Source organism: Dasypus novemcinctus, chromosome 5 (assembly GCF_030445035.2).
Source record: "Dasypus novemcinctus isolate mDasNov1 chromosome 5, mDasNov1.1.hap2, whole genome shotgun sequence".
Classification (NCBI taxonomy): Eukaryota; Metazoa; Chordata; class Mammalia; order Cingulata; family Dasypodidae; genus Dasypus; species Dasypus novemcinctus.
The window spans coordinates 28,939,948-28,966,754 of NC_080677.1; the positions used below are offsets into that span (position 1 = coordinate 28,939,948).

At 39.9% G+C, this 26,807-nt stretch overlaps 1 protein-coding gene and 1 long non-coding RNA gene across 3 annotated transcripts in view; one reads left to right on the forward strand and one right to left on the reverse strand.

Annotated features, from left to right (window-relative positions):
• Positions 1-13,801, reverse strand: part of LOC139439018 (uncharacterized) — a 31,179-nt gene extending 17,378 nt beyond the window's left edge. The window contains exon 1 of the long non-coding RNA XR_011648794.1: positions 50-13,801. This is a non-coding gene — a long non-coding RNA (uncharacterized lncRNA). The remainder of the gene's footprint in view (positions 1-49) is intronic.
• Positions 1-26,340, forward strand: part of NOD1 (nucleotide binding oligomerization domain containing 1) — a 107,153-nt gene extending 80,813 nt beyond the window's left edge. For both annotated transcript variants that reach the window (XM_023587292.3, XM_004453199.5), the window contains 2 exons: positions 13,801-13,884; positions 25,212-26,340. In XM_023587292.3, coding sequence (XP_023443060.2) covers positions 13,801-13,884; positions 25,212-25,284 — 157 coding nt within the window. In that variant the 3' untranslated portion in view covers positions 25,285-26,340. The remainder of the gene's footprint in view (positions 1-13,800; positions 13,885-25,211) is intronic.
• The last annotated feature ends 467 nt before the right edge of the window (positions 26,341-26,807 follow it).

The window sequence follows — 26,807 nt, forward strand, 5'->3', positions numbered from 1 at the left end:
ATGAATATCCAGTTCTCCCAGCACCATTTGTTGAAGAGACTATTCTTACCCAATTGAGGAGACTTGGCAGCCTTGTCAAAAATCAATTAGCCTGGGAGTGGATGTGGCTCAAGTGATTGAGCGCCTGCTTCCCACATGGGAGGACCCGGGTTCAGTCCCTGATGCCTCCTAAAAAACAAAAACAAACAACAAGCAAGCAAACAAACAAAAAAAACAGCTCAGGGGAACTGATGTGGCTCAGTGGTTGAGCACCAGCTTCCTACATATGAGGTCCCAGGTTCAATCCCTGGCCCCTAGTAACTCAAAAACAAAACAAAACAAAACAAAACCAATTAGCCAAATGTGCAAGGGTCTATTTCTGAACTCTTAGATCGATTCCATTGGTCTATATATCTATCTGCATGCCAGTACTGTGCTGTTTTGATCATTGTAGGTATTTGTAATTGGTCTCTTAAGAGCTTCTAATTGTAGAATCAATATAGGTTGTTTGTGTGTTTCTAGAAATTTTTCATTCATGTAGGTTGTCTAATTTGTTGGCACATAGTTGTTCATAGTGTCGTCTTACGATCCTTTTTATTTCTTTGGGGTCAGTAGTAATGGCCCCCCCTCTCATTTCTGATTTTTTTTGTTTGTATCTTCCTTCATTTTCTTTGTCAGTCTAGCTAGGCGTTTCTCAATTTTATTGATCTTTTCAGAGAACCAATTTTGGTTTTAATACTATTTTATTTTCTTCTGAATTCCATTTATTTCTGACATAATCTTTGCTATTTCTTTCCTTCTGCTTGCTTTTGGGTTAGTTGCTGTTCTTTTTCTAGTTCCTCCAGGTTTGCCATTAGGCCTTTGATTTTAGCTCTTTCTTCTTTTATAAAGTAAGCATTTAGGTCTATAAGTTTCCCTCTCAGCACTGTCTTTGCTACATCCCAGAAAGGATTTGATAGGCTATGTTCTCATTTTCATTCATCTCAAGATATTTCCCTTGCAATTCTTCTTTGACCTACTGATCATTTAAGACAGTATTACTAAACTTCCATATATTTGTGGATTTTCCAGTTCTTCACCTGTTTTTTTTTTTTTTTTAAGATTTTTTATTTATTTCCCCTTCCGCCCATTATCTGCTTTCTCTGTCCATTCATTGTGTGTTCTTCTGCGTCCGCTTGCATTATCTGGTGGCACTGGGAAACTGCATCTCTTTTTTGTTGCATCATCTTGCTGCATCAGCTCTCCATGTGTGCAGCGCCACTCCTGGGCAGCTGCGCTTTTTTCACATGGGGCAGCTTTCCTTGTGAGGCGCCCTCCTTGCACATGGGGCACCCCTACGCGGGAACGCCCGTGTGGCACACCACTCCTTGTGTGTGCCAGCACTGAGCATGGGCCAGCTTACCACATGGGTCAAGAGGCCCTGGGAATCAAACCCTGGACCCTTCATATGGTAGATGGACACTCTTTCAGTTCAGCCATGTCCGCTTCCCTGTTATTGATTTCTAGCTTCATTCCATTTGGTCAGAGAAGATGCTTTGTATGACTTCAGTTTTTCTACATTTATTTAGACTTCTTTTGTGACCCAACATGTGGAGAATGATTATATGCACTTGAGAAGAATGTATATCTTGCTGTTTGGGGATACAATGTTATGCATATGTCTTTTAGGTCTAGTTCAATTATCTTACTATATTTTAGTTCTCTGTTTCCTTCTTGATCATTCATCTAGATGTTCTGTCTATTGGTAAGAGTGGAATATTGTAGTCTCCAACTATTTTTGTAGAGGTGTCTGTTTCTCCCTTTGGTTGTGCCAGTGTTTGCCTCATGTATTTTAGGGTACCTTGGTTAGTTGCATAAATATTTGATTGTTATTTCTTCTTGGTGGACTGCCCTTTTTATTAATATATAATGTCTATCTTTATCTCTTATAATAACTTTTGACTTCAAGTCTAATTTTGCCTGCTATTAGTAGAACAACCTGTCTTTCCCCATCCTTTCGCTTTCAACATATTTAGTGTCTCTGGTATCCAACATATACCTGGATCATGGATTTTTATCCATTTTGCCAACCTGTATCTCCTGATTGGGGAGTTTACTATTCAGTGTCATTACTGTAAAGACAGTGTTTCAGCCATTTTGTCCTTTGTTTTTTATATGTCATACCTTTTTTTGGTCACTCTCTTACTTTTCTTGCAATCTCCTTTTTGTGAAGTAGCTGACTGGTCCTATTTTCATTTCTGTTGCTTTGTATTTTATAGTTTCTTTGTGGTTACCTTAGGATTTATATTACACAACCTATATCTATAAAACCTACTAATTTGAAAGGATACCAACTTAGCTTCAATAGCATACACATTCTCTGCTTCTGTATCTCCTGTTTTCCCTCTTTATGTTGTTTTTGTCCCACTTCATATGTTTTGGATATCCATTAGGAAATATGCCTTTTTCTTGTTCAACTGTATTCTGATTCTTATATGAATTAAAGAGTTCAGTAGTATATTGAGTATACAATAGTATGGGGTTTTGTATTTAACCTTTTAGTTACTTAGTTTGCCACAGGACTGCCAATGCAAAGTATCTGAAATATGTTGGCTTTTATAATGGGAATTTTATTAGGGGAAAATCTTAGCATTCTGAGGCCATGAAATGTCTAAATCAAAGTACCATCAGAGATGCTTTCTCACCAAAGTCAACTACTGTGATCCTGGGGTTCTGCCAAGTGGCAAAGCAAGATGGTGACTGATCTCTGCTAAGGTCCCTGCCTTCTCTAGAATCTACCATTTCCTGGAGCTCATCTGTGGGCAACCAGGCAGAGGGCTTATCTCTTTTTAGGCCTCCTTTCTCAGTGTTGGAGGCTCTGCTTTCTTCCTGAGTTCAGTTATCAGGCATATGGCTTGTCTCTTCAGCCTTGAGCTGCTCCATGGGTCCAGCCTCCTGGGGGCTTCATGCTTCAACTTGGACTGCTAGCAATCCTTGAATCTCACATGTCCAGGTAAAATGTGCTTCCTTTCTGTTTCTCCCATGTGTCTCCATTTATTTAAAGCTCCTGTAAAAGGGCAGAGACCCAACCTGAGTCACACCTCACTGATGTAGTCCAGTCAAAAGGGCCCACACCCAAGGAATGGATTAGTTTAAGAACATAATCTTTTTCTTTTGGAGATTCATAAAATAACTTTAAACTGTCACAGTTATGTTTACTGATGATCTTCAGTTCTTCACACTATTCTCTAAGCCACTGTCTTCTCTTTCCCATCTAATCTGCACAACTCCTTTTAATAATTCTGGTAGGGCAGATATATTGTTGACAAACTCATTTTCTGTTTACCTGCAAATATTTTAAATTCTCCCTAATTTTTGTCCCAGTTTTGCTAGATGAATAATTTTTTGGGCTAACAGTTTTTATTTTTCATTACCTTAAATACCACTGCCTTTCTCGCCTCCATGCTTTCTGATGAAAAATAGGGGCTTAGTCTTATTGAGGATCCGTTGAACGTAACAGATTGCTTTTCTTTTGTTTTCAGAATTTGCTCTTTATCTTTCGCATTTGACATACTGGCTAGTATTTATCTCAGAGTAGGTCAATTAGGATTCATTCTGTTTGGAGTACTTTGCATCTCTTGGATATTTACATCTTCCATTAACAGTTGGGAAATTTTTGGCCATTATTTATCATATATTCTTTCTGATCCCCTGTCCTTCTCTTTCTCCTTCTGGAACTCTCATGACATGTATGTTTGTGTGATTCATGCTGTCACTCAAATCCCTGAGACATTGCTCTAATTTTTCTCTTTTTCTATCTGTTCTTCTGACTGTATTATTTAGATTGTCCTGTCTTCGATTTTGCTGATTACTTATTCTGCCTATTCACATTTACTGTTGTATGCCTCTAATGTATTTTTAAACAAATCAATTTTGATACATATTAATAAAGCATACACTTCATCTAAAGTGTACGATAAATGGTAGCTGGTATAATCACATAGTTGTGCATTCACCATCACTTCAGTCATTATTAGAGCATTTTCATTATTTCAATAATAATTTTAAAAAAATACAAGATAATTGTTCACCTCTTAATCTCTCTATGCTTCCCTACCATTCATAACTGCTATTTCTGGCTTTGCTTACACACCTATTTTTTTTACAGCAGTTTTACTGAGATATATTCACATACCATAAAATATATCTGAAGTGTATAATCGTTTTTAGTATAATCATAATGTTGTGCATTCACTACCACAAAAAATTTTAGAACAATTTTATTATTCCAAAAAAGAAAAACTCCACACCCCTTAGCAGTCACATCTCAATCCCTCTATCCTTCCCCAGCCTTACCTAACTATAATCTAATTTCATCTTTATAAATTGATTTGAATATTATATAAATGGAATCATACAATATGTAGTACTTTGTGTCTGGTTTCTTTCACTTAACATAATGTTTTTTTGCCTGACAGTAACATCTTTTAGTATTAACATATATTAGTTCAGTTTCAAAGAAAAACATTCTTATATACACAATTTTACCCATATTCACATTTCACATGCAGTTTTACTATGCTATACAGTCCCATGTTACCTTTTTTAGCTTTCCTTTTAGTAATATACATGACGTTAGACTTTTCCTTTAAACCACTGACATACCCATATAATAGTCTGCTGGTCACAAACATTATGTAATGCTTTCACCTTTTCTATTCATTTCCAAAGACTAACACACATTCTTTTTACTACCTCTGCAGAAGTTAACCCTCACCTGTCCATTCTCTAACCTCATTCTATTTTCTGGTGACCCATATTCAAGTTATTAACTCCATGAGATAATACAACATATTTGATTCATAGTAGCACAGTCATACAGTATTTGTCCTTTTGTGTCTGACTTGTTTCACTCAACATAATGTCCTCCAGGTTCATCTGTGTTGTCATAAGCTTTACAACTTCATTTATTCTTACAAACTGCATAATATTCATCATGTGTATACACCACAGTTTGTTTATCCATTCTTCAGTTGATGGCTACCTGGATTATTTCCATCTTTTGCCAATCATAAATAATGCAATGAACATCAGTGTGCAGATATTTGTTCGTGTCACTGCTCTCAGTTCTTCTGGGTATATACCCAATATTGGTATTACTAGGTCCCATGGCAAATCTATGTTCAACTTCTTTAGGAACTGCCAAACAACCCTCCGCAGTGGCTGTACCCTTTTACATTCAACATACCAACAGTGTGTAAGTGTTCTTATCTTTCCACATTATCTCCAACACATGTAGTTTTGTCTTTTTAATAGTGGCCATTCTAATAGGTGTGAAATGATATCTCATTGTGGATTTGATTTGCATTTCCTAGTCATTAGTGATATTGAACATTTTTTCATGTGGGGTTTTTTTGCTATTTGTATTTCTTCTTTGGACAAATGTCTATTCAAGTCCTTGGCCCATTTTTAAATTGGGTTGTCTTTTTATTGTTGTAGTGTCTTTTTATTCATCATGGATATTAAACCCTTATCAGATATGTGATTTCCAACTACTGAGTCAGCTGCTTTTTCACCCTTTTGACAAAATCCTGTGAGGTCCAAAAGTGTTTAATTTTGAGGAGGTTCCATTTATTTATTTTTTTTCTTTTGTTGCACATGCTTTGGGTGTAAATTCCAAGAAACTGCCACCTACCACAAGGTCTTTAATATGTTTCCCTACATTTTCTTCTAGTAGTTTTATGGTCCTGGCTTTTATATTTAGGGCTTTTATCCATTTTGAGTTGATTCTTGCATAGGGAGTAAGATAGGGGTCCTCTTTAATTCTTTTGTTTATAGATATCCATTCTCCTAGCACTACTGAAGAAAAGAAACTGCTTATCCCATTAATATGGCTTTGGTAGGTTTGTTGAAAACCAGTTGGCTATAAAGGTGAGGGTATATTTCTGGATTCTCAATTCTGTTCCACTGATTGATGTGTCCATCACATTGATCTTTGTGCCAATACCATGCTGTTCTGACCACTATAGCTTCAAGGTTAGGCAGCTAAATTCTTCCCACATTGCTCTTCTTTCTTAGAATGCTTTTGGTTATTTGGGTGCACTTTCCCTTCCAAATGAATTTGGTAATTGACTTTCCTATTTCTGTAAAGTAGGCCATTGGAATTTTGATGGGTATTTCATTGAATCTATAAATCATTTGGGGTAGGATTGACATCTTCACAATATTTATTCTTCCAATCCATGAACATGGAATGTCTTTCCATTTGTTTAGGTCTTCACTGATTTCTTTGTTTTGTAGTTTTTTGGCATATAGGCCTGTACTTCCTTGGCTAAATTGATTCCCAGGTATTTGAATCTTTCTGTTGCTATTGTAAATGGAATTTTCCCCCTAACTTACTCCTTTGGTTGTTCAGTACTAGTGTACAGAAACATTTTGGTGATTTTTTCATGTTAATCTTGTATCCTGCCATTTTGCTGAACTCATTTATTAGCTCAAGTAGCACTGTCGTAGATGTTTCAGATTTTCTAAATATAGGATCATGGCATCCACGGGCAGTGACTTTTACTTCCTCTTTTTCTATCTGGATGCTTTTTTCTTATCTAATTGCTCCAGTTAGGACTTCCAGCACGGTGTTGAGTAACGATGGTGATGGTGGGCCTCCTTTTCTCTGTCCTGTTTTCAGAGGGTGCGACATTGGCTGTGGGTTTTTCATATATGTCCTTTATCATACTGAGGAATTTTCCTTCTATTCATATCTTTCTAACCTTAACAAGAAAGGATACGGGATTTTGACAAATGCATTTTCTGCATCTATCAAGATGACTATGTGGTTTTTATACTTGAACTTGTTAATGTGGTATAAACATTAATTGATTTCATGTTGAACCACCCTTGCATACCTGGAATAAACCCCACTTGGTTGTGGGTGTATATCTTTTGAAATGCTGTTGGATTCTATAGGCAAGCATTTTGTTGAGAATTTTTATGTCTATGTCATTAGAGAGATTGGTCTGTAATTTTCTTGTAGTTTATGGTGATATTGGCTTCATAAAGTATGGTGGGTAAATTTTCCCTCCTCAATTTTTAGAAGAGTTTAAACAGGATGTGTGTTAATTTTTCTGGAAACACTTGGTAGAATTCACCTGTGAAACCATCTGGTCCTATACTTTTCTTGTTGGTAGATTTTTGCTGAATGATTCAGTCTTTTTAAATGTGATTGGTTTGTTGAGTTCTTGTATTTCTTGTAGGGCCAATGAAAGTTGTTTGTTTGAAGAAACTTGTCCATTTCATCTAGTTTGTCTAGTTTGTTGTCATATAGACTCTCATAATATCCTCTTATGGTCCTTTTTATTTGTGAGGTCAGTTGTAACTTCCTTCCTTTCATTTCTGATTTTATTTATTTTCATCTTTCCTTTTAATTCTTTGTTAGTCTAGCTAAGGGTTTGTCAATTTGACCTTTTCAAAGAACCAGCCTTTGGTTTTATTGATTTTCTGTTATTTTTTTGTTCTCAATTGCATTTTTTTCTGTTCTAATCTTTATTATTTCTTTCCTTCTTTTTGCTTTGTGAATGGTTTTCTATTCTTTTTCTAGTTTTTCCAATAGTTCAGTTAGATCAGGGGTTCTTAACAAGGGGGCTGTGAACCTGAATTTAAATAAAAAAACAAACATTATTCTTGTGGGGACGTGTTGGTGCGGGTGTGATATATTTATTAAATAATACACAGTATAGTGTATTATTCTTAAGGTGTCTGTGGTTTTCACCTGACTGGCAAAGGGGTCTGTGGAACAAAAAAGGTTAAGAAACCCTGAGTTATATCTTTGATTTTAGCTCTTTCTTCTTATTTAATATAGATGTTTAGGGCTATATAAATTTCCCTATCAGGACTGCCTTTGCTGTATCCCAGAAGTTTTGATAAGTTGTGTTCTCATTTTCATTCGTCTCAATATATTCACTAATTTCACTTACAATTTCTTTTTTGACCCACTGATTATTTAGCAGTGTGTTGCTCACTGTCCATACATTTGCAATTTTGCCTTTCCCATCTATTATTGATTTCCAATTTCATTCCATCATGATATGAGAAGGTACTTTGTATAATTTCAATCTTTTTATATTTCTTGAGACCTGCCTTGTGACCTAACCTGTGGTCTATTCCTGGATAGACATCCATGAGCACTTGAGAAGAAGGTATAACCCACTGAGTTTGGGTGCAGTGTTCTATGTCTGTTAGGTCTAGCTTATTTATAATATTGTTCAAGGTCTCTGTTTCCTGTTGATCTTCTGCCTAGTTGTTCTAATTTGTGAGTGGTGTGTTAAAGTCTCCAACTATTATTTAAGAGATGTCTTTTTCTCCATTCGGTTTTGCCAGAGATTACCTCATGTAGGGGCACCCTAGTTAGGTGCATAGGTATTTATGATGGTTACTTCTTCCTGGTGGATTGTCTCTTTTATTAATACACAATGGCCTACTGTATTTCTTATGACTTTTTTTGCATTTAAAGTCTGTTTTGTCAGACATTAGTTAGCTACCCCTGCTCTTTTTAAAATATTTGCATGGAGGAGCTTTTTCCAACCTTTCACTTTCAGCTGGGTTGTATCCCTGGGCCTAAAGTAAGTCTCTTGTAGGCAGCATATGGGTAGCTCATGTCTTTTAATCCATTGTATCAGTCTCTGTTTTTTGATTGGGGAGTTTAATCCATTCACATTCAATATACTGTAAATGCATTATTTATTTCCACCATTTTATTCTTTGGTGTTCTTATGTCATGTATTATCTTTATCTGTGTTTACTCTTTTCATTATCCTTTCTGCTATTCTTTTTTTTTTTATTTTTTTAATTTCTCTCCCCCCACACCCCAGTTGTCTGTTTTCTGTGTCTATTTGCTACATCTTCTTTGTCCGCTTCTGTTGTCAGCAGCACAGGAATCTGTTTTTTTGTTGTGTCATCTTGTTGTGTCAGCTCTCCATGTGTGCGGCACCATTCCTGGGCAGGCTGCACTTTCTTTCACACTGGGCAGCTCTCCTTACGGGGTGCACTCCTTGCGTGTGGGGCTCCCCTACACAGGGGACACCCTTGCATGGTGCGGCACTCCTTGCACGCATCAGCACTGCGCATGGGCCAGCTCCACACGGGTCAAGGAGGCCCGGGGTTTGAACCGTGGACCTCCCATGTGGTAGACGGACGCCCTAACCACTGGGCCAAGTCTGCTGCCCTTTCTGATATTCTTGTCTTCTTTACTCTCCTCCAAGCCTCTTTCATTTTTCTTTTAGTTGTAAGGCTTCCTTTAATGTTTCCTGCAAAGTAGTTGGATTCTTTTTTTTTTTTTTTTTTTTTACAAACTTTCTTAGTTTCCATTTGTTTGTGATAACTTTATACTCACTTTCATATTTGAAGGACAATATTGTTTGTTAAAGAATTCTTGGCTGGCATTTTTTCTCTTTCATTATCCTAATTTTATCAAACGACTACCTTCTTACCTCCATGATTTCTGATGAGAAATATGCACTAAGTCTTACTGAACATCCCTTGTATGTGATGCGTTTCTTCTCCCTTGCTGCTCTCAGAATTTTCTTTATCTTTAATGTCTGACATTCTGAGTAGATCTATTTACATTTACTCTGATTGGGGTACTTTGCGCTTCTTGGACATGTAAATTCATTTCTTGTGAGAGTTGGGAAATTTTCAGCCATTATTTCCTCAGATACTCTTTCTGCCCCATTCCCTTCTCTTCTTGTTGAACTCCCATGACATGTATGTTGTGCTTCATGTTACCATTCAATTCCCTGAGCCCCTGCTCAGTTTTTTCCATTCTTTTCTCTTTGATTTCAGCTGTTCTGTCTTCTGCATCACTTATTCTTTCTTCTTTCATTTTGAGTCTGCTGTTGTATGCTTCTAATGTGTGTGTGTGTGTTTTAGGAAGTACCAAGGATTGAACCCAGATCCTCATACATGAAAGCAGATGTTTAACCACTGAGTTACATCCACTCCCCGATGAGTTGTTTTTTCGTTTATATATTTAGGAGGTATCGGGGATCAAACCCAGGACCTCATACATGGGAAGCAGGTACTCAACCACTTAAGCTACATTTACTCTCTCTAATGTGTTTATCTTAACTGTTGTGTCTTTCATTCATGTAAGCTCTATTTTCTATTTGTTTTCAAATTATTCTTTGTGCTCCTTCAGTTTCTTTTTGATGTCCTTTATCTTTTTAGCCATATTGTCTTTCAACTCAATTTTAGAAATTTGTATGAATTGTTTTGATTAATTGACTCAAATCCTGTGTCTCATCTGGGGATTTGATTTATTCATTTGCTTGGGCCATTTCTTCCATTTTCTCATGATGGCTTGCAATTTTTTTTGCTTATTTGTAGGCATCTGATTATGAAGGTGAGTTTAGTTTACTCTGATGCTCAGTTTATTTCTTATGTAGGGATTTAGTGGTGGGATGCTGGGAGGCTGTGTGTTACTGTTATGTGAATTTTGGTTAACCTGTTCTAGGTCTTTTTTTTTTTTTCCTAGGAGGTACCAGGGATTGAACCTGAGACCTTTTTATGGGAAGCAGGTGCTCAATGACACTGAGCTACACCTGCTACTCTAGGTCTTTAGGACTGTTCCTGTTAGTTGCTCAGATCTGCGCCATGGACCCAGTAATGGGTTGCAGACTTGCTTCCAAAGGCCTTGGGGAGGGAGGCTGTAAAGGCCAGAAAAAACCTCTCATTTAATTTCCTTGCATGCACTTCCTTAGTCCACCAGCAGATGGCACTCCTTGTTCAAACCCTGGTCAGAATGTTTTTGCTGCAATACAGACCACAGTCTGACAGAGGATCCTGCCTTGAGGCTATGCAGAGCCTTGCGACTGAAACTTTCTCAGAGGCTGTTCTCCAGCTTTTGCTGGTAACCCCCTTTCCTTTTCGCAGATAGGAAATAATTCCATTCTCCTCTGGGTCTTCAACAACCACTCCACGTCAGTAAGGAGGGAGATTGAGAGGGTTGGATTTCTTTAGTCCTGTGCCGGCTCCCAAGGCAAACAACAGCGCAGGCTCATATGGCCTAGAAATGCCTATGGGACATAGCAGACCAACTTTGTTGACCAAAAGTTGAATCAGCCTTAGGCTGCATCCCTCTCTCTCCTTTCCTGGGGAGATGGGTCCCTGTGGCCTACTCTGTTTCTTCTGACTTGAGGCTGGAGAATTCAAAACTGTCTGCTCGTAGGGTGGGGGAAGGGTGTTTGTGGCTGCAGTTGTAGCTTCTACTCAGTCTTGAGATTTTTTTCTGTGCCCCTCTCTCTTCCGGGTGGTGTCCAGCCTTTCCCTGGTGTCCTAAACTCTAGGACATTTTCCCCCCAGGCCGTTTCTGCCTGTCTTCTATTTTTTTTTTTTTTTTTAGGTATCAGAGGCCGGGGCTTGAACCTGGGACCTCATCTGTGGGAAACTGGTGCTCAAGCACTGAGCCACGTTGGCTTCCCTGAGTTGGTTTTATTGTTTGTTTTGCTCGTTGTTTTTGTTTTTTCACGTGGCGCAGGGAACCAAACCTGGGACCTCCCATGTGGGAGGGGGGTGCTCAACTGCTTGAGCCACAGTCACTTCCCATCTATAACTTTTTCTGGGAGAGAAGAGAGTCCTTTGTCTTTCTAATCCTCCATCTTCCTGGAAGTTGTCCTTTTATCTTTTGATGTCATATATAAGGAGTATGTTTACCCTAGGGTAACAAACATTTACTCCTATATTTTCTTTTAAATTTTTTTAGTTTTCACCTTTACATTTAGGGCTGTGGTCTATTTAGAGTTAATTTTTATATATAGGATCAGGTAGAGTGGATATCCAATTGTCCTAGAATCATTTGTTGAAATGACTATACTTGCCTCGCTGTATTGTCTTGGCACACTTGTCAAAAATCAGTTGACCAGAAATGCATTTCTGGACCCTCAGTTCTATTCTATTGATTCATATGTCTTTCCTTATGCCAGGACTACAGTGTCTTGATTAATGCAGCTTCGTAGTAAGTTTTTTATTTTTTATTTTTAAGAAGGTACTGGGGATTGAACCTGGGACCTCATACATGGGAAGCAGGCACTCAACCATGAGCGACACCCACTGCCCTGTAGTTTTTGAAATCAGGAAGTGTGAGTCCTCCAATTTTGCTCTTTTTAAAGTTTGTTTTGGCTAGTCTGCCCCCTTCATTTCCATATGTATTTTAGGATTAGTTAATTTTGCCAAAAAAGTCAGAGTGTGCTTTTTCCCCTGGTGTCTAAATTGTTTTATGCTCTCCTTTAGGTGATAGCAGCCCCTCTTAGAACAAAGCTAGAACAGGGCTAGAAAGCCTCAGCTGCTTCACTCATGCACAGACCTTGATGGCTCTCATGATTGTCAGCCACACATATGCCTGAGCATTGCTATTCCTTTAGGTACATGATGTGTTCTCCAGCTACCTGGCCCTATGCCCAGTCTTGGCTGAAGTCTGCCTGTCCTGCCTCCAACGAGGTGTAGATGATGGCAATGAAAGCAGCCCTGAAGGTGGTAACTAGAAAACAAGGAGTTGAACTGAATGCAGAAACCTGTGCCCAAGGTTCTAATTTTACTCCTTTTGTAAAAATGTGCAAGTTGCGTTTGTGGTCATGCTCACTAGAAGATCACTTCCACCACCGAGTACAGGCATCTCAGTCTTTGAGGGGTGGGAGTGGGAGTACTGGGTCCTTGCTGCAGTGCAGCCAGCAGCAGACCTGTGCTCTTGGGCAGTAATAGTGAAAGCGCTTCCATCCACTGAGCACCATGCCAGAAGTTGTGAGAACCATCTCATATGCGATTTCTCTTTAAACCCTCACACCTCCCATGGAAGAGGTTCTCTTATAATTATTTCCATTTTATAGATGAGGCAACTAGGTGCAGATAAGCTTAGGTTTCTTCAAGGTTCCATATCTCTAAATTGCGGGTGGGGCTTCTAACGAAAATACCATACTGCCTCTCTGAACAGTAAGCCCCTTCATACTTCATTTCTACAACCTCCTATGTCTTGCCAGCATGGCCCTCTTCTTCCTGGTAGGTTTGCCTTCTTGGGTCATGGCTCAGTATGTTCCCAGGGTTCTAAGGGTGAGGATTAGCAGTAGCTATGATGAATCGTAATTACATCACTACCTCTTGCTGCATTTTCTTAGTTGGGTTAGAAGTTCCTAAGGGAGCACTTCAGGAAGTGCCAGCTGTATCTGAACGCACTGTTTCATTTGGGTTGTTCTACCCAACCTAATGGGGCCCACGCGTAAGAGGCTTTTGATAAATTAGAAACCAAATACATGCTTTTCCACTGGGCCCCATGAGTGGCAGCATTTGATAACTGTTTCTCTACCCTCTCTCAGATATTGGAGAGGACATTGTACCATCTGAGAAGGCTTTGTGTCCTCCAAAGGTAGAGAATAGTCAGCTGGTTGCTACTTAAATGGAAAAACTGCCTTGTGGTTTTCCCCTAGCAGCTTGGAAGAGAGGTCAGACTGCCTTGATATGTTGCTTAGATTTTGTTGTTGAGACCAGTGGTTTCCAGTTTTGATTGGCCACCCCTGCAATGAAAAATGTCAACCACACTACACATACTCATATATATATGCTCATGTTTATATTTTATACTGTATACATATGAATATATGATGCTCATTATAAAATTATATAGAACATTTAATGTGTTAAAAAAAAGTATTCTAGTGAATCTGGTTTAGCCAGACTAAGTCATGTGGATTTAGTTCTTCCCTAGCCTGTCTTTTATCCCATTAGACGCTGACAGCTCCCTAACAAAGGGGACAGAATTAATCTGGTATTATGTATTTCACACAAGATATGTTCTTCTTTCAGGCTTATCCAGAACCAGATCACAGCCAAGGGAGCTGCCCAGCTGGCAGATGCATTACGTAACAACACTGGCATAACGGAGATTTGGTAAGATCCACTGACCACTTGCTGTAACAACACAAATGATTACTTACTCAGCACAACCTTCTAAGTGCCAAGCCCCATACAGGTTAATTTCTGTTTATTTCTCATTTTTCCAGCAACTCTGCAAGGTAAGTTGTATTACCTCCATTTCATGGATGTAGAAACTGAGGCCCAGAATGGAGAATAAAACTTGCCCAAGGGCACAATTAGAAGAGAAGCTGGAATTCAGCCCAGACGGCCAACCCCGTAGTCTCTGCCCCCAGTCTTCACGTCCCTTTGTGCAGTTGGGTGGGGCGGCACCCTGTGGAAGGAGTTCCTGCTGGAGGTGAACTCTGGGCTCCTCGGAGCCTGGAGGATGGGTGTCTGACCAGGAGTTTAGAGTTCCTTCTTCCCCTCTTCTGGGCCTCCCAGGATTCAGGAGACACTTCCAGGGAGCTGACTTGGGCTTTTTTCTTTACTTTTTGTTTTGAGAGCTTTGAGAACTTGCTTACGCTTTTGGGAAAAATTCCACCTCGTTCACTTTAGTAGCACATTGAGCCCCATTCTACTTCATTGCCTCCCACAAAACACATACACCCCCACTGCCACGCCCTTAAAATTAAATTGCCTGGTTGAGGCCGGACTGAGTGAATACTGGGAGATAGGCCTGCCGAATGCAGGTTGTTTTTCCAAGAGTAACAGTAGTTGCCCTGCTGGTGTACCTCCTTTATGTCAGGCACTGTGCTAGTGCTGGGGTTATAGCAGTTACCATGACAGAAGGGGAACTACCTTCTTAAAAATACTGGCTTACCTGAGCTGAGAATAGTCTTTGTGTGGACCTGTATTCCTGAACACACTCCAAAGTGTGCTTAAAATTTGCTTTTTTTTTCCCTTAGATTTTTAAAAACATTTAAAAATTTTTCTCCCCTTCTTCCCCCCCCCCCCCCCCCCGTTGTCTACTCTGTCTATTCTCTGTGTGATCTTCTTTGTCCACTTCCATTCTCAGTGGCAACAGGAATCTGTCTCCTTTTGTTGCATCATCTTGCTGCATCAACTCTCCAATGTGTGCAGTGCCACTCCTGGGCAGGCTGTGCTTGTTTTTCCTTGCGGGGTGGCTCTCCTTGAGGGGTGCACTCCTTGCACATGCGGCTCCTCTACATGGGGGACACCCCCGTGTGACATGGCACTCCTTGCGCACATCAGCACAGTGGGCCAGCTCATCACGTGAATCAGGAAGCCCTGGGTTTGAACCCTGGACCTCCTATGTGGTAGGTGGTTGCTCATCCGTTGAGCCAAATCTGCTTCCCAACATTTGTTCTTGACTTGGGGCCTGAGACAGCCCTTCAGGGTGAGGGCTCAGACCCACATGGTGGACCTGGCAGGGGGTAGAACCAGTTTCCAGGGAGAGGCCGTAGATCACAGGAGTTCATGCTGTAAAGCAGGGTTCCCTTGAGAGTCCTGGAGCTCCTTACTGTGAACTAAACCCCTAAGCTAAGGAGTAGTTACTTATTAACGACGTTCTGCATGTCTGGGGGAATTTCAAAGCCATGCACACACACACACTTCCCTGGCCTCAGCTCTTCGAGGAGTGTTTTTTAAACTTGGTTTTGGAACTTTTTAGTTAGTCATATCATCAGTTTGATGGGCTGCAATTGGCATTATTTTAAAAAATGAGATATTAATAGAAAAGAAAATACTAGAGTGCTTAGTACTCTGGTACTAAGTATTATTTTGTTCATCTCTCATTTTGGGTGTTCATGTGGATGTATGTGGATAACGGTTCAGAATGTAAAATGTAACGCATCATGGGTCAATTAAAAAACTTTTGAAAACCCTTATCAGAAAGAACAGAGACCAACTTAAACAAGACCAATGAGAACACTGTGGCATATGTCTGCCACTCCTCAACCTGGAAGACATTTCAGAACTAAGGGATTGTGGTGGCTTGGAGCTATGTACCCCAGAAAAACATGCTATTAAATGTAATCCATTCCTGTGGGTGCAAACTCTTATAAGTAGAACCTTTTGACGAGGTTACTTCAGAGAACGTGTGACCCCGTGGAATCAGGATGTGCCTTACTCCTATTATTGGCACCTTCGGGGAAGTTCTCAGAGAGAAAGCGAGAGGGAGCAGCCAGAAGCTGTAAGTCAGTGGAACTGAGGAAGAGAAAGCAGCAGCCAGGACAGGCCATTGTCTGCACTGCCACGTGAGAGGAGCCAAAGACCAAAGACTGCAGGCAGCCAGCTCCAGAACGCCGTTTTCTAGGAGAAAAACATCATCATCTTGACGCCAGCTTGATTTTGAAATTCTCCTAGCCTCAAAACTGTGAGCCAATAAATCCTCATTGTTTAAGCCAACTCATTGGATGGCATTTGCTTTAGCAACAAGGAAACTAAAGCATGGATTCTAGTTTGTAATAGTCCCTAGCTGCCTTTACACATGATCACTTCCCTGATAACACGTTTTCTGGTGAATATATTGTTTGACTCGAATTGAACAGGCAATGAGGAGAAAGAAAAAGGCAGGCAAGATTTAGAGGAAAAAATTGCAGATTGACAGTTGGCCTCGATTTTTTTCAAAAGCTGGTTAGGCTAGTTGTTAAGGATATGAAACTGCTTTCATTCTATCAAGCTCTAAAATATGCATTTGCTGACTCTCAAGGACCACTGTTCCTACACAAGGAACTATTTGCATGTGGCCAGGAGCCTTTAGCTTTAAGGTGTGCGACAGACCTTGGAAAGGGCATGTGCTGGGGGTGGGAAGGAATCTGCCATAGACTGAGAGAGGGGGCAGGACAGAGGGCTTAAGTGCCAGCCTTGAGATCATCTCCAATTCAGTTCCTAGCTTGTCCTATGACAAGCCCATGTCCTGCTTAGAGTGTGCTCCCATGTGTGTGACCTCAGAGGCCTAGGTTTCGCACAAAGGTCCTGGCACACTGACACTGCCCAGGTACTGCCATGCCACACAGAGGGCTGTCAAGCTGGCAGGGAGCTGGGATTCAGGAAGCAGCTCTGCTTGCAGATATCACTAACAGGAGAATGGGTTCCTTGGATTCACTATCTGCACTGACATTTACTTGTCTTATCCATGTCCAAAAAAGAATTTGATATCTAAAGTCCCTTAGTGAGTTCTGTCTAAAGACAGAAATTATAAGTGTTCAATGTCCTGAATATAATAAATTATATTTATTACACTCCATTATAAAAGGTTTTTCTTCAGGCTGTCTCCTCCTCCAGACTGAGCTCCTGGAAGGCAGCGACTGTGTCATGGTCTTGTTAATAACCCCAGGGACTAGCTCTGTGTCTTCCTTCATTTGTTGATTAGCTAAGTGTCTGAATGTGCTAGGTACTGTGCTAGAACCAAGATTTCAGTGGTGAACAAAATGGATCTGACCTCGTGGATTTTCCATCCAGTGAGGAAAGACAGTAAAGGAATCAAATTATTCAAACAATTATTTTATTACACATATGATTAGTGCTATAAAGCAGAAGGCTAATCCAGGATGCGGCTTCAGGGAAAGGTGTCTCTCAGAGTGGCATTTGAACTAAGCCATGAAGGATGAGCAGGGCTCAGCTGAGTCAGGAGTAACAGTCCTCCAGGTGGGGTGATGGTGGAAGAGGAAGCTCCAAGAATCAGTCCCACCACCAGAACAACTATTAAACTGACAGGAACTCTCTGAATTCACTATTTTAAAACTCCAGTGTCTAGTAAAACACCATGCAGCATTCAAGGAGAAGCAGGAGGCTGGTAAATTGCAACAGCTATGATCCCCTATCATAAAACAAGTTGACAGGAAACAGCCCATCCAAAGGAACAAAATAAAAAACCAGAAACCATCTATGAAGAGGGCCAGAATGAACAGTATGGGAATCTCTCTGAGGTTCTCAACAGGAACACACAAATACTGGAGATGAAGAACACAATAACTGAAATGAAGAATTCCCTGGATGGTTTCAACAGCAGATTAGGGGTAGCAGAAGACAATCAGTCATCTCTAAGACAAGCCAATTGAAATAATTCAGGCTAAGGAGCATAAAAAAAAAAAGAATAAAAAAAAGAGCAAACAGAGCCTAAAAGACCTTTGGGACACCATCAAACATAACAGTATACACATTATGGGACTTGAAGAGGGAGGAAAAAGAAAAGGGCAGAGTGTGAACATTCAAAGAAATAATGGCAAAATGCATCCCAAATTTAACAAAAGACATGAATATGCATATTCAAGAGGTCAGATCATCCCCATCAGGATGAACTTAAAGAGAACCATGCCCAGAGACACAGTAATCAAATGGACCAACTCCAAAGACGAGAGAGCTTTGAAAACTGTATAAGCGAAAAGCAATGAGTTATGTACAAGAGAATCCCAGTAAGATTAAGTGCCGATTTCTCATCAGAAACCAGAGGCAAAAAGGCAGTGGTATTAAATATTTAAAAGTGCTGAAAGGATACAATTACCAACCAAGAATTTACACCTGACAAGACTTTTAGAAATGAGGGGCAGATTAAGACATTCCCAGATAAACAGAAGGTGAGGGAGTTCATTACCACTGCATCTGCTCTACAAGCAATGTTAAAGAGATTTCTCCAGCTCAATGACAGTGGATCAAAGAAGCATAGAGCAATAAAGACATCCAGTAAAGGTAACCACTTCAGTAATCATAAATACCAGTGCTATTGTATATTTTGGTATGTAATTCTATTTTTTTTTTTTTAAGATTTTAAAATTTCTCTCCCCTTCCTACCCCCTCCCCCACAGTTGTCTGCTTGCTGTGTTCTTCTGTGTCCGCTTCTATCCTTATCAGTGGCACCAGGAATCTGTTTCTTTTTGTTGCATCATCTTGTGTCAGCTCTCTGTGTATGCGGTACCATTCCTGGGCAGGCTGCACTTTTCTTCTGCGCTGGGCAGCTCTCTCTCCTTAGGAGCACACTCCTTGTGCATGGGGCTCTCCTACACGGAGGACACCCCTGTGTGGCAGGGCACTCCTTGCACGCATCAGTACTGTGCATGGGCCAGCTCCACACGGGTCAAGGAGGCCGGGGGTTTGAACCTTGGACCTCCCAGGTGATAGGCAGATGCCCTATCCATTGGGCCAAGTCTGCTTCCCTCAACTTGTTAAAAGCATTAAAATGCAAATACATAAAAAGTAATGATAAATGTATGATTATAGACATACAACATATAAAGATACAATTTGTAACATACAGAAAAAAGGTGGGGGGTAGAGGAGTATAGGAACAGTATGCTAATGAAGTTAAGTTGGTATTGAACCAAATATGATTTAGATTTTGTATGTTAAATTTTAACTCTATGGTAACCACAAAGAAAATATCTGAAAAACATTCAGGAGGAAATAAGAAGGGACTCGGTCTCCCACAGGGCTGACAATGCACAGTACCAGACATGGATTGGCTTTTATAATGGGGATTTTATTTGAAATAAAAGAGGGAAGTGGATTTGGCTCAGCAGATAAGAGCATCTGCCTACCACATGGGAGGTCCAGGGTTCAAACTCAGGGCCTCCTGACCTGTGTGATTAGCTGGCCCATGCGCAGTGCTGATGCGTGCAAGGAGTGCCGTGCCACGCAGGGGTGTCCCCCGCATAGGGTAGCCCCACACACAAGTGTGCCCCGTAAGGAGAGCCGCCCAGTGCAGAAAAAAGTGCAGCCTGCCAGGAGTGGCGCCACACACACGGAGAGCTGACATAACAAAAAGAAACACAGATTCCCAGTGCTGCAGACAAGAATACAAGCGGACACAGAAGACACAGCGAATGGACACAGAGAGCAGACAACTGGGGGGAAGTGGGGAAGAGAAATAAATAAAAAATTAAATTAAAAAAATAAAGTAAAAGAGTTCTAAGGCCATGAAATGTCCAAATTAAGGCCCTTACAGAGATGCTTTCTCACTAGAGTCAACTACTGTTAATTCTGGGTCCCGCCCCAAAGCAAAGATGGCTGTTGATCTCTGTGGAGGTCCCTGCCTTCCCCTTTAGAACGCTGGAGGCTCAGCTGTGGGCATCCAGGCATAGGGCTTGTCTTTTACAGGGCCTCCTCTCTCAGTCTTGGCGGCACTGCTTTCTTCTGGAGTTCAGCTGTGAGCTATTTGACATACGGCTTATCTCTGGCTGTGAGCTACTCCATGGGCCCAGTCTCTTGGGGGCCTCTTTCCATGCCTCTGTACCTGCTGGTTCCACACTCCAGGAATTCTCTCAGCCCTTGGCACTTCACTTTTCCTGCAGTCCTGTCTCACATAGTCCCAGTATGTTGGATTCCTTTTTCTGTGTGTCTGTCTCTTTCTGTGTCTGTTTATATCAGCTCCTGGAAGAGGATAGAGACTCAACCTGAGTCATGCCTCACTGACTTATTCCAATCAAAAGGGTCTCAACTCCACAGGAATGGATTAGTTCAAACACATCATCTTTCTCATTTTTGGGATTCATGAAAGAACTTTGAACTGTCATAGACTCAAAATGGTATAATATAAAAAAACTCAAATAAATATTAAAGTAGGCATTAACAGAAGGTCAAAAAGGTATAAGGTTTACAGAGTCAAAACAGCAAAATGACAGAAAAAAGTCTTGCATTATTAGTAGTGGTTTCAAATGTAAATGGATTTAACTCTCCAGTCAGAAAGGCAGAGATTGGCAGAATGGATAAAAGCATGACCCAACTACATGCTGTTTAGAAGAGACTCATTCTAAATTCTAGACATAAATAGACAAAGTAAAAGGATGGAAAAAATACACTGTTAGTAAGTCAAAAGAGAGTTGTAGTAGCTATACTAGTATCAGGTAAAACAGACTTTAAGTCAAATCTGTTATGAGGGATAAAGAAGGTCATTATATACTGATAAAGCGATCAAATTAATTAGAAGACATAATGATAAATTTATAAGCACCTAACAGCAGAGCCCTAAAGTATACGAAGTAAATATTGACAGATTTGAAAGGAGAAATAGACAGTTCTACGTTAATATTAAGAAACTTTAGTCACTACTTTCAGTAATGGATAAAACGTCTAGAAGATCATTAAAAGACTTGAACGATTCTTTAAACCAACTAGACCTAATAGACAAATACAGAACAGTTTACCCAACAGCAACAGTGTAAACATTCTTCTCTAGTGCACATGGATCATTCTCCAGCATAGCCCATATCTTAGGCCACAAAATAAGTCTCAATAAAATTTAAAAGATATTATAATCATACTATGTCATCTCCAACCACAATGGAATGAAGCTAGATATTAACATGGAGAAAGAAAATTCACACATTTGTGGCAATTAAACAGCATACTCAAACAACATTGGGTTAAAGAGGAATTTACAAGGGAAATTAGGAAATATCTTGAGGCTAATGAAAATGAAAACATAATATACCAAAACTTACCGGATGCAGCAAAGGGAATGCCAAGAGGGATATTTATAGTTCTAAATACTTATATTAAAAAAGAAAAATCTCAAATGAGAGGCCTAGAAGGATCCAGGAAAAACAAAATAAACTTAACCCAAAGTGAGTGGAAGGAAATAACAGTGGAAATAAATAGAGAAGAAAAAATAGAGTATATCAACAAAACCAAAAGTTGAAATGAAAAGATAAACTGGCAAACCCTTAGCTAGACTGTCAAAGAGTGGACACAAAACTAAAATCAGAAATGATAATGGGGATATTGCTACAGAACATAAAGAAATAAAAAAGGACTATAAGCAGATGTTATGAACATTACTACACACCAACAGAGATACCTACATGAAATGGCAAATTCCTTGAAACATGTTACAAACTACCTATACAAGAAGAAATAAAAGATTTCAGCAAACAAATAACTAGTAGAGGTTGAAGCAGTAATAAAAAACCTCCCAACAAAGAAACACATCTAGGACCGTATGGTTTAAAAAGTGAATTTTATCAACATTCTAAGAAGAATTAACACTAATCCTGTTCAAATGCTTCTAAAAAGTTGGAGAGAAAACTCAACCTGTGAGTCAACATCACTGTAATACTAGAGCCGGATAAGGATTATCACCAGAAAAGAAAATTACAAATATCCCTTGTGACTATAGATGCAGAAATTCTAAATAAAATACTAGCATACTGAATCCAACAGTGCATTAAAAGAATTATACACCATGATCAAGTGAGATTTATCCCAGGTATGCAACATAAGAAAATAATGTAAGACACCACATTAACAGATCAAGGGAAAAAAATCACAATCTTCTCAATCGATGCAGAAAAGGTATCTGACAAAATCCAGCACCCCTTCTTGATAAAAACACTTAGAACACTAAGAAGGAAACTTTCTCAACCAGATGAAAGGCATATATGAAAAACCTACTGCTAACATCCTACTTAATGGAGAAGGACTGCAAGCTTTCTCTTTAGGATTAGGAACAAGACAATGGGCAGTGGATCTGGCCCAACGGATAGGGCATCTGCCTACCACATGGGAGGTCGAAGGTTCAAACCCAGGGCCTCCTGACCTGTGTGATGAGCTGGCCCACATGCAGTGCTGATACATGCAACGAGTGCCCTGCCACGCAGGGGTGTCCCCCACGTAGGGGAGCCCCATGCACAAGGAATGTTCCCCATAAGAAAAGCAGCCCAGTGAGAAAAAAACTGCAGCCTGCCTAGGAATGGTGCCACACACACACACAGAGCTGACGCAGCAAGATGCAGATTCCCGCAGAAGAACGCACAGTGAATGGACACAGATAGAAGACAACTGGGGGGGGGGGGGGGGGGAGGGAGAGAAATAAATATTGAAATCTTAAAAAAAAAAAAAAAAAGGAACAAGACAAGGATGTCCACTATCTCCACTATTATTCAACATTATAATACTGGAAGTTCTAGCTAGAGCAATTAGACAAGAGAAAGAAAGAAAAGAGGCATCTTAGTTGGAAAGTAAGATATGAAACTTTCCCTAATTGCAGAGGATATGATCCTATATACAGAAAATCCTGAAAAATTCACAACAAAGATACTGGAGATAAACTCAGCAAAGTGGTAGGGTACAAGATCAACATGCAAAAATCAAGAGTGCTTCTATATACTAGTCATGAATAATCTGAAGAGGAAATCAATAAAAAATAATTCCATTTACAAAAGCAACTCAAAGAACAAATATTTATGAATAAATAGAACTAAGGTTGTAAAGGACTTATACACAGGAAACTACAAAACATTACTAAAAGAAATCAAAGACATTGTGTGCATGATCATGGATCTGAACTAAATATTGTTAAGATTAATTCTACCCAAAGCAATTTAGAGATTCAATTCAATCCCAATCAAAATTCAAAAACCTTCTTTGCAGAAATGGAAAAGCCAATCATTAAATTTATATGGAAAGGTAAGGGGCCTCAAATAGCCAAAGCCATCTTAAAAAAGAACAAAGTTGGAAGACTCAAAATTCCTGATCTTAAAAAGCATTGCAAAGCCACAGTAATCAAAACAGCATGGTAACAGTACAAGGAGAGATATACAGACCAATGGACTTGAACTGAGATTTCAGCAATCAATGCTGATATTTATGGCCAAGTATTTGACAAGGGTGCCATGTCCACTTCGTTGGGAGAGAATCTCTTCAAAATTTGTGCTGGGAAAACTGGATACTCATGTGCAAAAGAATAAAGGTAGACTCCTACTTCAAACCATATATAAAAACCAAATCAAAATGCATTAAAGACCTAAATATAAGAACCAGAACTTTAAAACTCATACAGGAAAACACAGGGAGGCATCTTCAGGACCTTGTGTTAGGCAATGGTTTCCTAGACTTTAGCCCAACAGTACAAGCAACAACAACAACAAAAGAGGCAAATGGGACCACCTCAAAATTTAAAACTTTCGTGCATCAAAGGACTTTATCATGGAAGTAAAAAGACAATCTACAGAATGGAATAAAAGTATTTGCAAACCACATTATCTTTAAGGGTTTAATATCTAGATTATATAAAGAAATTCTACAACACAGGAACATTAAAAAGGCAAGCAACCTATTTAAAAATAGGCAAAAGACTTGAATAAGCGTTTCTTCAAATAGCCAAGAGGCACATGAAAAGATGCTCAACATCATTAGTCATTATGGAAATGTAAGTTCAAACCACAATGAGATACTCTTTCAAACTCACTAGAATGGCTACTATTTTAAACTACAATGGCTACTGTTTTTTAAAAGATGGAAAATTACAAGTGTTGGAGAAGATATGGAGGAATAAGAACATTCATTGTTGTAAAATGGTGCAGCTGCTGTGGAAGAATGGTGGTTCCTCAGAATGTTAAATATAGAATTACCATATAACCTGGCAATTCCATTTCTAATTATATACTAAAGAATTGAAAGCTGGGACTCGAACAGATACTTACACACCAGTGTTCACAGTGGCATTATTCATAACTGCCAAAAGATGCAAACAACTCAAATCCATTAACTGGAGAATAAATGTGGTATATACATAAGATGGAGTATTATAAAGCCATAAAAAGGAATGTTTTGATACATGTGACAACATGGATGAACCTTGAAGATATGAAGTTGAAATAAGCCAGATACAAAAGGACAGGTAGTGATTACATGATCTCCCTGATGTGAAATAATTAGAATAAGCAAACTTATAGAATCATAAACTAAAATATAGTTTTCTAGAAACTGTGGGGGTTGGGAATGGGTAGTTGATGTTTAAATTGTACAGTGGCTCTATTTGGGGTGATAGAGTTTTGGTAATAGATGGTGGTGATAGGAGAAGGTAACACTGTGAACATAATAAACAGCACTGAATTAAATATCTGAATGTCGTTAAACAGGCAATTTTAGGTTGTATATAAGGTTGCTAGAAAAATTAAAACCCTTACAGTTCTGTACAACAGTGAATTCTTATGTAAACCCTAGACTGTAGTTAATAATTATAAAAACATTCATGAATTTAACAAACATACCACATGTTAATAAGTTGGTAAACGGGAACTCTATTTTATGCTTTTTCGGTAAACCCATAACTTCTGGGGCTCGGAGAGTATGGAAGAGAGGGGGCAACAGGAGGAAAATGAGAGAGCATATTATCAAGCCAAGGGAAGGCAGGAGGAGGGAGAGGTCAGGACAGCCAAAATCAAAATAGGTCAAAAAAGACAAGACCTGAAAAGTATCACTAAATTCAGGCTGAGAGAAGCTTTTGGTGACCTTAGTGAGACCCAGTTATTAGTGACAGTAGCTAAGAACACAGAACTATGTGAAGAGTGTGTGTTTCTTAATTTCAGGGTCTTGTGACACATGAGTGTAGTAGGAACTTACCTTGGGAGGAGTGTGCACTAGTCCCTAACATTTTACTTTGTTGTTTTTCTCCTTTTCAATAGTCTGAATGGAAACTTGATAAAGCCAGACGAAGCCAAAGCCTTTGAAGATGAGAAGCGGATCATCTGTTTTTGACAGGACTTTTTCTCTCATACTTCATTCTGGGAGTCTGTTCAGCAGCAAACAACCCACACAGTGCAGTCATCTCGTTTTGGATGTCATAAAGGGTTTGCTGAAATGGGACTGTCAAGGGTCCACTGCCTTGATGGTGCAAATCAACAGCCTTGCGCAGACGCTCTTATTGGCATACTTGCTAAGTAGCTGTTTACAATTTTACAGGAAATGAGTGTGCCTTGTGAGCTGTTTTATTATTGTAAATATACTATAAAGAGATTTTAATGTATATCATTTTAATCTGAAACTAAAGGGTGGGACTTTGAGAACAGTGGAGGCCAGCCTCACCTGCCCTCAGGACCAACGGGCATGAGTTGGTCATTGCTGACTTCATTGAAGAGTTGAGGGCTTGGCACCAAGTTCCAAGCTTCTTGGGGAAAAGGTGGCCAATGAATAAGAAGTGTTTTCCCTGAAATATTCCCTTAGTACTCCACCATGTATTACTATTATTCCCATTTCACTGCTGTAGACACTAACGAGTGTACTGTGTATGGATGTGACTGACTCATCCAATGTCTTGTGCAGAACTGGTGCCAAGAAAAAGACTCATCACAAGAGGCTTTTCTTTTATCCTGGTGTCTCAGAGAATGGCCTCTTAGCTGACCTTCATAATGCTGAGTTTCTAATCAGGGCCTTCACATGGCTAGACTGACCTCCAAAAGGCCATGATTTATGGGCCAAGGTGCCCTGCCTTAGGAAGGAGTAGGAATCAACTCCTGTTCTCCAAATTGCTGTCCTTTGTGACCCTGGCAGCCAAATGGAAGCATCCCTGTCTCTTGTCTCCTTGAGGAAGGGAACTCTCTTCCTGTCCCTGAGTAGCTGGGAGTTGGAACTTTAACTCAGGGAACTGCCTGAGAACCCAGGCTAGCAGACCATGTTAGTCAGATGCCTACCACTATGGCAGGCATGTGGTAGATGCTCAGCTGGGGAAGGGGAGGGGAAAGGAGGGTATGTGTGCGATACTGCCTGATAAACTTTTGCCAATTTATTTGTTAATAAAACACTATTTCTAATTGCCTTCGCCTGGTAATCACCTGTAATTCTAAACCCCAGGCCTGACTCCATTCAGACACACCCACCTGCATGACATGTGGGCCTTGGGGTGTTGTGCTGTAAGGAGAATCCATAGGTGTCATCAGTTTGATCCTATGCAGGCCCCTTTACCTACCAAGGGACAAAAAAAGCTGAGGTAGTATCCAAGACCTCTTCATTTGGCCTCTGATCCAGAGAGAGGTTCTCAGAGGAAATGACAAGTCAGGAAAGGCCTAGGGTATGCTGAGTGGAACAAGTTTCTTGGCCCTCATCATTGTACCCAGTTAGGCCAATTTCGACATCCACCACCTCCCTCAGCTGTTCACTGCTGAGTGGAAAACCTAGGAAACCTACCAGATGCTGTCCTCTCCCCCATGGGCACCACCAACTGGATAAGTGGCTCTGAGCTGACAAAGGTAGCACCTGAGAAGGGTAAGTTCACTTACTCCACC